A 12,549-nucleotide genomic window follows, 5' to 3' on the forward strand; every position below is an offset into this window, starting at 1 on the left:
CTTTCTGCTTTTAATGAAAATAGGGGTAGCATGTGCATATTTCCAGTCTAGGGGAACTATCACTTGGTCCAGAGATTTTCTAAAAAGGAGTTTCAGTGGTATACATAGTTCACCTGTAGGAATGACTTTGGATTGAATTCCGTCCACACCTGGAGCTTTTGAATCTTTCAGTTTGTCAATGCTTTTCCTGATTATATCGCATGTTATGGGGATATCCCTTAATTCACTCCTGCTGCAAACATTTGTGTGGATAGTGGGATGTTGTCTAATCTCTAGTGTCATTGACGTAAAGTATTCAGTGGTGGCTGCTCTTTTATCCTCAATTATAACGTCTCATCTATTCAGAGTCGAAGGGATAGGTGGTCCCCAAGATTGGAAATTTGCAAATGTAGTCTTCAGTTAAATTCAGGTAAATAAAGCCTAAATTCTTTAGAAAGTTATAGACCGAGCAGAAAGGGTTGGCAGGAATGAAGGAAGCAAGTAAAATATACGAATGTTTAACAATTAGCTGCTAAATATTTATCAACATATAACTAGTGCTGACTAGGACAAGTTAGCTCACTGATCAAGAAGAACCCAGTAGGAAAATATAAACATTTGTATTAGCAATAATTTTATTATAAATTCGTGTACAGTGGAATAAAAGGCCCAGCATCTGTTGGTATGAGCACTGATAGGCGCTGACCAAATTCCACAACAGATGTAGCACATCACAGTGACAGTATTCTTCAGTATCTTTAAAAGATCGTTAAACACTGGTTATATAAGACACACGTACAGTGTAAATTAAGCATAGTTTACTTTGTACAGTACTGGGCAGTTATTGAATCACAATAACGTGGCTGAAGATGTATTATTAAATGTATTATTAAAATTCCTATTTCAATTTTTTCTTCGTGGTCTAACACTGTCATCAAGACCTGTGTTTGAAGGAAACTTTAGCATAAAAACTATATAAGTTGGATTCGTTAACAGGATTTAAAGGTCCAAACAATTGAATAAAATAACAATAAATTTATAATATAAATTGCCGATTTATATTTGTATTAGAAATAATATAAATTGCCGATTAGAAATAATATATATTACTCATTATTTCTACCAAAACAAAGAGTACAATGCACTATACCATGATACTTTTTTATTATTGGCACATTGGTGTTCAGTGCCGGTGATGTAGCCCACCATACACTTGAGACCCTCCGCTGTCTCCACCGCAGTACTACTGATGTGCTTCTCCGAAAGCATGAATCCGTATCTCCCTCTGTCAGGCAACTCAATAGTATAAGATAAGGAAACATTGAGCGCCTCATACACCCAGTCATCTGTGGCTCCTGAGGCCAGGCCGTACAGTTGTGCTGCGCCTCCCATATTATAATTAATTTGTTCATGAGACGTAGCGCGCACAGCATTGACGAACATCGTAGCCAGGTGCTGGAGTTGCTTAACGTTGGCTGGGCTGTTCTTCGTCCATCCATAAGGATATAGAACAGACTGGCCGTAACTGTGGAGACTAATAAAGAGATCAATGTCAGTTGCTTTCATCATGGCCTGGAGGCCTTGGGTCTCGGGTTCACTGAAAGGAAAGAGGCCTTTGTAGGTTTCACTGCAAGGGTTGGCTGACGCACCGACGCCCCAGTGTGTGTTCCAGTTACGATTCAGATCCACTCCTATGCAGTCCGAATGATTGTTTGCGCGGTTCTTTCTCCAGAGCCTAAAAAAGTAGATATATAAAGGAAATAATGTTAATTTCTGCATAATCTACTACTTAATCTAGTAGAGTAGCAAATTATTCATGAAGTTATGTTATAAGTTATTAGTTCATATAATTCATTACGGAAATATATCTCGAATTTTAGTTAGCTTCATTGCGAATCACAAACATTACCAGTGAAACGTGACCCACAACTGTTTTCATGTGTATTGGCGTGTGTGTGTACTATGCCAATGTTTAATGTACAGGGTGTTGGCTGACTGACCTGGCTCTATCAGTGGTGAAGGTATACTGATAACCGTCCGGGTTGGCCACAGGGACGACGTACCACTCCGTCACCTGTAGCAGGTCTCTCCAAGACTTGTCCGTAGCGAACAGGTTCAGAATGTATGTGGCGACGGCTGGAGAGATCCATTCGCGAGCATGGATACCTGAAACACACAAAAAATCAGTAACAACAAAAAGACGGAGACTCAAATGCAGAAATGATTATTTCAGAACTCTTAATCGTGTTAACTATGAAAGATCGACGATGCAATGGTGACTTCTACTATTAGGCTACTCATGGGTCCAACTTTTGTCCATTAGGCTACTCTCTCTTACCCGCTTCCAGCCAGACCTTCTTCTTGGGTAGTGGGGAGCTCGGGTCTGTAAGCATTACCACGAGGACCTGACGGCCCTCCTCCGTGGTGGCAACTGATACCACCTGCACCATGTCGCCTCCAACTCTCTTCAACCATCGCAGGAACTCATCGATGTCCTTTAAGTCGTGGTAAACATCCCAGTCCATCGGATGCTCTGCAAATTGGTTGGGTTCTGTTATTAATGACTATATAAATAAATATAAAATCCAAGATCTTGATATCAAGACCAAATCACACATCAGAAAATGTGAAAAATGACGACGTGTGATTTGAGCATCATATTTAAACAATTTAAACCACTTGGAATAGACAAGTAGTTGGAATAACTAGTGGCTAAGTCTCAAGCTAAGTTTGTTAAAGCGGCGGCCGATCACCAAGACGCATTCATCAATTTTAACACATTTTTAATAGTTTCTCATACCAATTAATATATATATTAGAGCTTTATGTATAGCTACACAGTAGGTATTTATTCATATATTAGGCCTAATATGAAGTATTTGACCTTTGTTGGAAGAAGAATGTTGGAATGTGGTGACAAGGTGAAAGGACGCTAGTTCATTTAAGTCCGTTATTGTCTCATAAACGGGAATCCGTTTCCTTTCACTTAGCAGTAATAGAAGTTAGTCAACTGTTGTAAGTTTGCTGCCTGTCCCCGACAAAAAGAATTAATATTAAGATATAGCTGCAATATTTTTACGATAACCTGAAGACCCGATTTGCCAGATGTTATAGAATATAAGTGAGCAAGACGTTACAGCTTGGAAGAGTGGTACTGGGTGGGGAGTGTGGCACATGCGCAGAGTGCGCTAACTTACCTGCTCTGGTACGCCTGGTTCTCTTCTTCACCTCCTTCATGAACTGGCGCTCCTGCTGCACCAGACTCATCACGTCCTCCACCTCCACCCAGTAGTTGATCTGGGACTCCTCCAGCAACTGCTGCACCAACGGCATCACTTCCGGCTCAACCAGAATCTGCAAAGGTCATACAAGGTTACGAGCTTATTCAACGCCTTAAATACGATGTTTAATTCGTTATCAAACACTTAGAGGAGGCATGCAAGAGAGTATTGTCAGACTTACGTTGGTGTGGGTGGCGTCGTCACCCCAAATATCAAGGTGGTCCAGTCCTCTGAGCACCGGGTGCCGCCTGGGAACATCCACGCCCCACATCTGTTACATGGTACATAAACATGTGAGATGAACCTCTGCAAGGTTGTGGTAATTTTTTCCACAACGCACGGCTGGTCCCTACCTCTCAGGTGTACATGTATACTCTTAGGTTTATTCAATTAGAGAGGTGAAGTGATAATCCTTAAAAGTTTTCAACCCAAAGAATGTTTAATATACTTGAACAATGGTTATGTTGTTGAAAAGACAAATAATTTAATGTTTTCTGGTGTTTGGTCATTAAATCTTCAGTCATGTTATTGTGACTTATCGTTTCCAATGACAATTAAATTTAAACCCAATATGTATTGGTTGGGTTCAACTTAAATCATTCTGTTCAATTTTAGCCACTCTATTACACAATGGACACAAATTCAATTGTTATTTGCATATGTAGAATACATACAGATTCATACACAAATTAAATTAAAAATCATTTGCAAATGTAGAATACATACAGAGGCAAACTTAATCCTGATTATTATGTGGAGTAATGAGTGAACGTTTACAAGGAGGAGGGGGGGGGTGAAAAGCAATGTCTATTATTCTCCCTAATATCACATCCAGATGAGTGCACAGGCTTTCAACCCCACAAACTCGACACAACGAGGAAGCCAACTTACCTGAATGTTTGTGTCTCCCAGGACAACCATGGTGACCAGGCCAAACGCAGCCAAATGCAGCCACATCTTAGAATGCAACAAATGCTACCGTGATAAATAGCCTTAAACCTTTACCCTTTGGTGACACTAAGCACCGGAGACGATATCTTGACTGATGTAGATTAGGTTGTAAGGTCATGAATAACCCGCCCGTAAGTGGTAGATGTGTTGAGTGCTCTTTGGCTGTGCAAGATGTCTTGGTTCATTTCTGAGCTAATATTGGCTAAGGGAGGGTTCAGGTGAGGTGGGAGGGACAGGTGTAATTAGTCTCGGGAGTATAAGCATACCTCATACTTTAATGTATAATTAAATTATGAAATAACTTTAAAAACTTAATTATAAAACTTTACTTACATTCTATAGAATGGCGAAGAGTTATGCGTGATATGATTGAGGTGTATAAGTGGATGAATGTGTTTACAAAGGGGATATTTATAAGGTATTAAATATATCAACACAAAATAGAACACGAAACTATGGACACAAATGGGATATGATCAGATTTAGGAAAGACCTGGGTAAATACTGGTTCGGTAACAGAGTTATCGATTTCTGAAACCAATTACCAGGTAATATAATAGGCGTAGGATCCCTTGATTGTTTCAAGCGTAGGTTAGACATATATATGAATGAGATTGGGTGGTTATAAATAGGAGATGCCTCGTATGGGCCAATAGACCTTCTACAGTTAGTTACCTTCATCCTTATGTTATTATAACAACATAATAATGAAGGAAACTTATAACATAAGAACATAAGAACAAAGGCAACTGCAGAAGGCCTATTGGCCCATACGAGGCAGCTCCTACTATAACCACCCAATCCCACTCATATACATGTTCAACCCGCGCTTGAAACAATCGAGGGACCCCCACCTCCACCACGTTATGCTGTAATTGGTTCCACAAATCAGCAACTCTGATACCGAACCAGTATTTACCCAAGTCTTTCCTAAATCTAAACTTATCCAATTTATATCCATTGTTTCGTGTTCTGTCCTGTGTTGATACTTTTAATACCCTATTAATATCCCCTTTGTTAAGTCCATTCACCCACTTGAAAACCTCTATTATGTCATCCCTAACTCTTCGCCTTTCAAGTGAATGCAAATTAAGTTTTGTTAATCTTTCTTCATATGAAAGATTTCTAATTTGGGGAATTAACTTAGTCATACTACGCTGTACACGTTCAAGTGAACTTATATCCATTCTATAGTACGGCGACCAAAACTGAACTGCATAATCAAAATGGGGCCTAACCAAAGCCAGATATAGCTGAAGAACCACACCAGGTGTCTTGTTACTAACGCTTCGATTAATAAATCCCAGTGTCCTATTTGCCTTATTACGAACATTCATGCATTGAACCTTTTGTTTTAAATTCTTACTAATCATAACTCCCAGATCCCTTTCGCAATCCGAATTCGCAATCTCAACACCATCTAGCTCGTATCTTGTAACTCTATCATCATTACCTAGCCTCAGAACTTTACATTTATCAGCATTAAACTGCATCTGCCAATCCTTTGACCATTTCAAAACCCTATTTAGATCAACTTGAAGAGATAGTGAGTCTTCTTCCGTATTAATTTCCCTACCGATTTTTGTATCATCGGCAAATTTGCAAATGTTGCTACTCAAACCTGAATCTAAATCATTTATATATATTATAAACAGCAGAGGTCCCAGGACAGGTCATCCCAAATTGATCATTTTGCCAATTTGTTTCTCCAACACATGCTTTTATTACCTCCTTCCTTCCTGTCAATTCCCATACCACTATCTACTAACAGATATAGATATATATTTATATAGATATATATTTATATAGATATATATTATGAATAACAGAGGTCCCAGGACAGAGCCTTGAGGCACTCTGATACTGAGGGTATTAAAAGTATCAACACAAGACAGAACACGAAACAATGGGTATAAATTGGATAAGTTTAGATTTAGGAAAGACTTGGGTAAATACTGGTTCAGTAACAGGGGGGTTGATTTGTGGAACCAATTGCCGTGTAACATTGTGGAGGTGGGGTCCCTCGATTGTTTCAAGCGCGGGTTGGACATGTATATGAGTGGGATTGGGTGGTTATAAATAGGAGCTGCCTCGTATGGGCCAATAGGCCTTCTGCAGTTGCCTTTGTTCTTATGTTCACTCCACTTACATTTTCCCACTCTGATTTAATCCCATTTATAGTAGCTTTTTGTTTCCTTAGGTATAGCCATGCCGTAATCCAACTTAATATAGCACCCCCAATACCGTGAGCCTCTTTTTAATCTTTTTAATCAGTCTTTCATGTGGCACTGTATCAAAAGCTTTGCTAAAGTCAAGGTACACAACAATCACAATCCTTACCACTATCAACTACCTCAACTATGCTGGAATAAAATGATAGCAAATTTGTTAAACATGAACTGCCATTTACATAAGAACATAAGAACATAAGAACAAAGGTAACTGCAGAAGGCCTATTGGCCCATACGAGGCAGCTCCTATTCTATAACCACCCAATCCCACTCATATACTTGTCCAACCCGTGCTTGAAACAATCGAGGGACCCCACCTCCACAATGTTACGCGGCAATTGGTTCCACAAATCAACAACCCTGTTACTGAACCAGTATTTACCCAAGTCTTTCCTAAATCTAAACTTATCCAATTTATATCCATTGTTTCGTGTTCTGTCCTGTGTTGATACTTTTAATACCCTATTAATATCCCCCCGGGATATTAATAATTTGTAAAAGCATGTTGTGAATAATTGATTAATTTTCCGTTTTTTCAAGAAAAGACGAATGGTATTTGCAATTGTCGATTCAAGTAACTTTCCCACAATAGACGTTAAGCTAATTGACAGATAGTTTTACGCTAGTGACCCTTTCTTGAAAAATGGTATCACATTAGCAATCTTCCACGACTCTGGCACTTTGCCTGACTCTAATGGTTTATTAAATAGACAATGGTTCGCAAAGCTCCTCTTTGCATTCTTTAAGCACACTGGCAAACACTTCGTCCGGCTCTGGGGATTTATTTGGCTGGAGTTTTACTATTTGTTTAATAACATAATCCTTGGTAAGTGGTAAACTAGTTAATCTGTCCTCTTCCTTACCAATATAGACTTGTTTAACTGAAGGCATAATGATAAGTTCTTCTTTAGTAAATACAAATAAAATATTTATTTAAAATATTAAGTCATCTCTTCGTCATTATCAGTTATCTGACCTGTCTCAGTTTTTCCTATCCTTTCCCTAATCTTTGTTCGATATTACTGAAAAGAAAACCTTTAAGATTTGTCTTTGCTTGCCCTGCTATGCGAACCTGATAGTTTCTTTTTGCCTTCCTTATCTCTTTTTTTTTTTTAACATTTCTAACCAGTTGGACGAATTCTTGTTCTAAACTGACTTCTCCATTCTTAATCCTTTTGTATCAAGCTCTCTTTTTACCTATATTATATTTGGTTCCATTATATTATATATGATTTTATTTTGTTTAATTTGAATTAAAACTAACGTAGAAATATGACCAAACCTTTGCCTATCCTAAACTAATCCTGGCTAAATTCACCCACCACCACAAATGGGTGGACGGAGACTGCTTACTAGGAAGAATAAAAAATAAATGTATAGATAATTTTATTTTACATTCATGTACACTAGGCATGAGGGCATGAGTGAGGTAGAAGACCCAGCATGGACAGGTTCTGAGCAATCAGATAACATCTGCCTCATCCCATGACCAATCACAAACCACCTGCCTCATCACATAACCAATCAGATACCACCTTTCTTTTTCTTACCAATCAGACATCACATAAACCAATCAGATACCACTTGCCATATCTCCTCATTGATCAGATATCACCTGCCTCATCATAGGACCATTCACAATCCACTTGGCTCATCATAGGACCATTCACAATCCACTTGGCTCATCATATAGCCAATCAGATACCACCTGTCTGTTTCAATACCCATTCCTCTTAAAATAACTGACCCAATTAAATTCACCATTCATAACATAAGAACAAAGGTAACTGCAGAAGGCCTATTGGCCCATACGAGGCAGCTCCTATCTATAACCACTCAATCCGACTCATATACTTGTCATAACCTGATCCTTCTTCAGCTGATGAATGAGTGATAAGCACTAGTACTGATTCAGAATGACAGAAAGATACAAACTAGATATTTAAACATAACTTTAAACAATTCTAATTATAACATAAATAAATTTATTATGCACCATTAAGACATAGTCTTACACAATAAGATATGTTGTATTTATAAATATACAACTAATAAAATTTGCATAAAAACATATAAATACTTATAGAAGCCTAACAAAGCACTCAGTCATCTACCAGTGATCTTAGCTGTGGCACAGCATCCACACCAGATGATAAAAGGGAAGGAAGATCCATCTTGTGTTCAGCATCCACACCAGATTTGGCACAGGACGACCATCTTGTGCAACTCACTAAGGACTTCAAATCGCTTTCAGTAGTTCTCCAACATCACAACATTTGTATGGAGAAGAACATTTCTTGATAAAAACACAGGCTGAATATTGCACATGGGTTGTTGCATAGCCTAAATAGCTGCTTATTACTGAACAATGTGAAATTAATCCAAAGACCTGTGCTTGAAGCAACTTAAAAATCTAGAAGAAATAATTTTAATTCAAGAACTAATTTTATAGTATTTCCACTTAACTATGCAAATAAAATTATATATTCATAAATATATCTTTGAATATTTTGAACTACTTTTTTTCTTCAAATTGTGTATAAGATAACAAAACTGGAGAGCTTGTGTTCTATGAACTCCTAAACCAGAAAATGTCGGGTCGCCTAACTCTGCGTGCGGCACAGAACCCAGTGTTGGTGAGAGAGCCGATCATGCACTTTATACCTGCAGCTGTCTCTACCACAGTGCTGCTGATACGACTCTCCGGCAGCAGGAATTGATATTGCCCCTGATCCGGCAGCTCAATAGTATAAGAGTAGGGAACACCCAATGCCCCATACGCCCAGTCGTCGGTGGCTCCTGAGGCGAGACCGTACAATGGTCCTGATCCACCAATCTCATACTCAGTTTCTCCGCGGGACATTTCTCTCACAGTATCAGCAAACTTCTTTGCCAGGTTCTTGAGTTGCTTGACGTTGGCTGGAGGGTTGCGAGTCCACCCCCAAGGATAGAGGATTGTCTGGCCAAAGCTGTGAAAAGTGATGAAGAGGTCTATGTCTCCCACCTCTTTCATCATGGCCTGAAGTCCTCGGGTCTCGGGTTCACTGAAGGGAGAGTCGCCTCTGTAGGTTTCACTACATGGATTTTTGGACGCACCCACGCCCCATTTCAGGTTCCAGTTACGGTTCAGGTCCACTCCTTTGCAGCGCCCATCAGGGGAACCGTTGTCCCGGCGGTTCTTTCTCCATAATCTAAAATGAAGATATATACCATAAATAGGCTATTGAAATAGGCTATTTCTCTTTTTGAAGTAGAAAAGCAGATCACTTCTGCGAATGTGAGGAAAGTATTTTGTATTTTCCATGATTGAAAACCCTTAGATTTGCAAATATATCTTGTTTAATATATTGTTATGTTAATGTATTCCTTAGGTCACATGTTTTACATGAGTTCTTTATATGTCGTGTGTGTAGTGTTCATATACTCGCCTAGATGTGTTTGCAGTGTCTAGCAGTAACTATTCAGCCCTGTGCTGTACACAAAATATTAAGTGATATAACCTGCACTGCAGTAAGTACATAGTAGGGTGGTGCTACTGCCTGTAATGTGGCATTACAGGGAGATATATGTGAAGTAACATGCAGGTCACACTGCAGAGTGTGGTGTGGTTAATGCCGCATCATGACGCAGTGGACTGGCGTACCTGGCTCTGTCAGAGGTGAAGGTGTACTGATAGCCATCCGGGTTGGCCACAGGGACGATGTACCACTCCGTCACCTTCAGCAGGTCTCTCCAAGACTCGTCCGTAACTAGCAGGTTCAAGATGTATGTGGAGACGGCTGGAGAGATCCATTCACGAGCATGGATACCTGAAGCAACACATAACATTAGAATCGAATATAAAAATACAGAAATCGAGATCTTCTTTTCGTTCTGGGAAGTTGAGGTCTTTTAACGGGACCTGATCGGCCTCTTCGCTGGTACCTGCCTTCAGCACTTGCACGAGGCTGCCTCTCGAAATCCTGCCCATGATGAATGGCTTCATAAACATACATAAATACCTATTACAGTATTTGATTAAACTGTAATTAAATCCTACATAATGGTAATAAATTAAATATTATTACATAATTATTTATATTAGTTTTTATGATTATTGTTAAATGTGTTAACTGTTGTTGCCGCCGGTGGTGTAAAGGCGATAACTATCATTGGGTTTTCTTACCTCCTTCGATCCAGATCTTCTTCTTGGGTCCTGGGGAGTTGGGGTCCGTGAGCTTAACCACCAGGACGCGTCTGCCCTCCGCCGTGGTGGCCGCCGGCAGCACCCGCACCAAGTTGCCTTGTGTAGCGTTCACCCAGCCTATGAACCCTTCGATGTCGTCCATATTGTGGTACGTATTCCAGTCCATCTGTTGTGCTGTCGACAGTTCCGTGTCATCTCAGTATCATAAATGTGATAACAATATAAATAACCTATCAGTGTAAAGTTCTGAGGCTAAATAATGATGATAGTTACAAGATACGAGCTTGATGGTATTGAGATTGCGAAGTCGGATTGCGAAAGGGATCTGGAAGTTATGATTAGTAAGAATTTAAAACAAAATAATCAATGCGTGAATGTTCGTAATAGGGCAAATAGGACACTGGGATTTATTAATCGAAGCGTTAGTAACAAGACACTTGGTGTGGTTCTTCAGCTATATCTTGCTCTGGTTAGGCCCCATTTAGATTATGCAGTTCAGTTTTGGTCGCCGAACTATAGAATGGATATAAATTCTGCAGTTACCTTTATTCTTATGTTCAGTACAAGTAAATTACAGTCTTTCAGTAAGCAGTGCATTGTTTAGTGCCTAATTCCTGTCATGTTTAATACATCCATCACTAGATGCACCAGTGACTCACTTATGTTTAGTTCCCACGTATGCCCCCTTCTGCAGTTCCAAGCTTTGACTATTGCGTCTCTCTCTCTCTCTCCACTTTATCAATTCCCCTTAGAATCATATATGTCATTTTTATGTTTCTTCTATTCCTACTCTCCTCCAGTGGAGCGAGGTCTAGTTTCCCCAGTTTTCCTTATAGCTCAGGCCCGTCAGCTCAGGAATGAGCATTATAGCATATCTTTGGACCTTGTTTAGTGTTAGGCAATTTAGGTAAGGGTTCCATGCGAGCATTATATAATCAAAAGTTGGTCTTCCACTGGTTGTATATACGACCTGGAAGGCTCCTTTGTCAAAATTTCTGAAAGTTAAATTGGCCAGTTTGTCATATGCCACTGACGTTATTCTAATCTTGTCGGAATCTGCATTGAAATTAGGGTCTCTCTCATTTTCAGATGTAGAAATCTGTCTTCCCTTCATATATATTGCTCTATTCCTACTTAATAATTTGCATTTTGGCTCGGTTAACGTCCAGTATTCATTTATCAGACTATCTCTGCTGTCTATCAAGATCCATTTTGTCGGGGATAGGAAGCCTCTAATTAGAGTTATCGACCTTCCCAGGATACAACCCACAACTGTTGCCTAACTTCCGGGTACCTATTTTACTGCTAGGTGAAGAGCACCATTAGGTGACAAGAAATATGCCCAAACAATTCTGCCCCAAATGAAGCTTGAACCATGTGCTACAGGACCCAATGAAAGGTATCTGTCCTCATTTTTTCTACTCATCATTTTTGCATCAAATACAAACACTGCTATGAAGGAAGAAATGTTATTGGATAGGATGTAAACATATATTTGAAACAGGATTGATGTGTTTGGAGACAAACTTCAGCTGTTCTAATTATTCTACAAGCCTGCTTAAGTTCAACCTCTCTAGTAACTTGTTGTAGACGCTTGTTATTAATATTAGTTAATATTGGGCTGTAGTTCAATGGTCGTTGTCTGCCCCCCCTTCCCCCTTTATTGTACAATGGCACCACATTAGCTACTTTTAAACATTGTACAAGCTCTTCCTTTTAGAGCGAGGAGTTGAATACTATAGCAGTGAGTCTACACAGGGCTTCCACTGCCTCTTTTAATAACCAAGGGGATACTTTGTCAGGCCACAATAGCTTTCATTACATCAAGTTTCTCTCGTAGTTTCTTTACCTGTGATATCACTTCATTTTGGTGAGTCTTCCTTGTGAGGGCGTCTGTTAGGGCTCTAATGACCACCTAGAT

At 39.4% G+C, this 12,549-nt stretch overlaps 2 protein-coding genes across 3 annotated transcripts in view; both read right to left on the bottom strand.

Moving 5' to 3' along the window:
• Window positions 1–645: 645 nt before the first annotated feature.
• On the bottom strand, window positions 646–6,063 carry LOC123766968 (carboxypeptidase B-like). Its single transcript, XM_045756452.2, has 5 exons — window positions 3,442–6,063; window positions 3,177–3,333; window positions 2,318–2,512; window positions 1,980–2,145; window positions 646–1,714 (listed from the first exon to the last, which is right to left on the bottom strand). Exons 1-5 carry the CDS (start codon window positions 3,529–3,531, stop codon window positions 1,099–1,101), a joined length of 1,224 nt encoding a protein of 407 aa, XP_045612408.2. The 5' UTR covers window positions 3,532–6,063; the 3' UTR covers window positions 646–1,098.
• A 1,752-nt stretch (window positions 6,064–7,815) lies between these two features.
• The window catches only part of LOC123766778 (carboxypeptidase B), a 51,353-nt gene continuing 46,619 nt past the window's right edge, over window positions 7,816–12,549 (bottom strand). For both annotated transcript variants that reach the window (XM_045756143.2, XM_045756144.2), the window contains exons 5-7: window positions 10,608–10,802; window positions 10,086–10,251; window positions 7,816–9,633 (exon numbers count right to left, since the gene is read on the bottom strand). In XM_045756143.2, the coding sequence (XP_045612099.2) occupies window positions 9,012–9,633; window positions 10,086–10,251; window positions 10,608–10,802 (983 nt within the window). In that variant the 3' untranslated portion in view covers window positions 7,816–9,011. The remainder of the gene's footprint in view (window positions 9,634–10,085; window positions 10,252–10,607; window positions 10,803–12,549) is intronic.

This window comes from Procambarus clarkii, chromosome 60, assembly GCF_040958095.1.
Source record: "Procambarus clarkii isolate CNS0578487 chromosome 60, FALCON_Pclarkii_2.0, whole genome shotgun sequence".
NCBI classification, from domain to species: Eukaryota; Metazoa; Arthropoda; class Malacostraca; order Decapoda; family Cambaridae; genus Procambarus; species Procambarus clarkii.

Excerpts from the sequence above, each read along its gene's own strand:
- LOC123766968 (XM_045756452.2), bottom strand. The coding sequence starts at position 3,531 with ATGTGGGGCGTGGATGTTCCCAGGCGGCACCCGGTGCTCAGAGGACTG. Across the intron at positions 2,146-2,317 it reads GAAGGTCTGGCTGGAAGCGG|GTATCCATGCTCGCGAATGG; the intron begins GTAAGAGAGAGT and ends TGTGTGTTTCAG. Across the intron at positions 1,715-1,979 it reads TTCACCACTGATAGAGCCAG|GCTCTGGAGAAAGAACCGCG; the intron begins GTCAGTCAGCCA and ends CTACTTTTTTAG.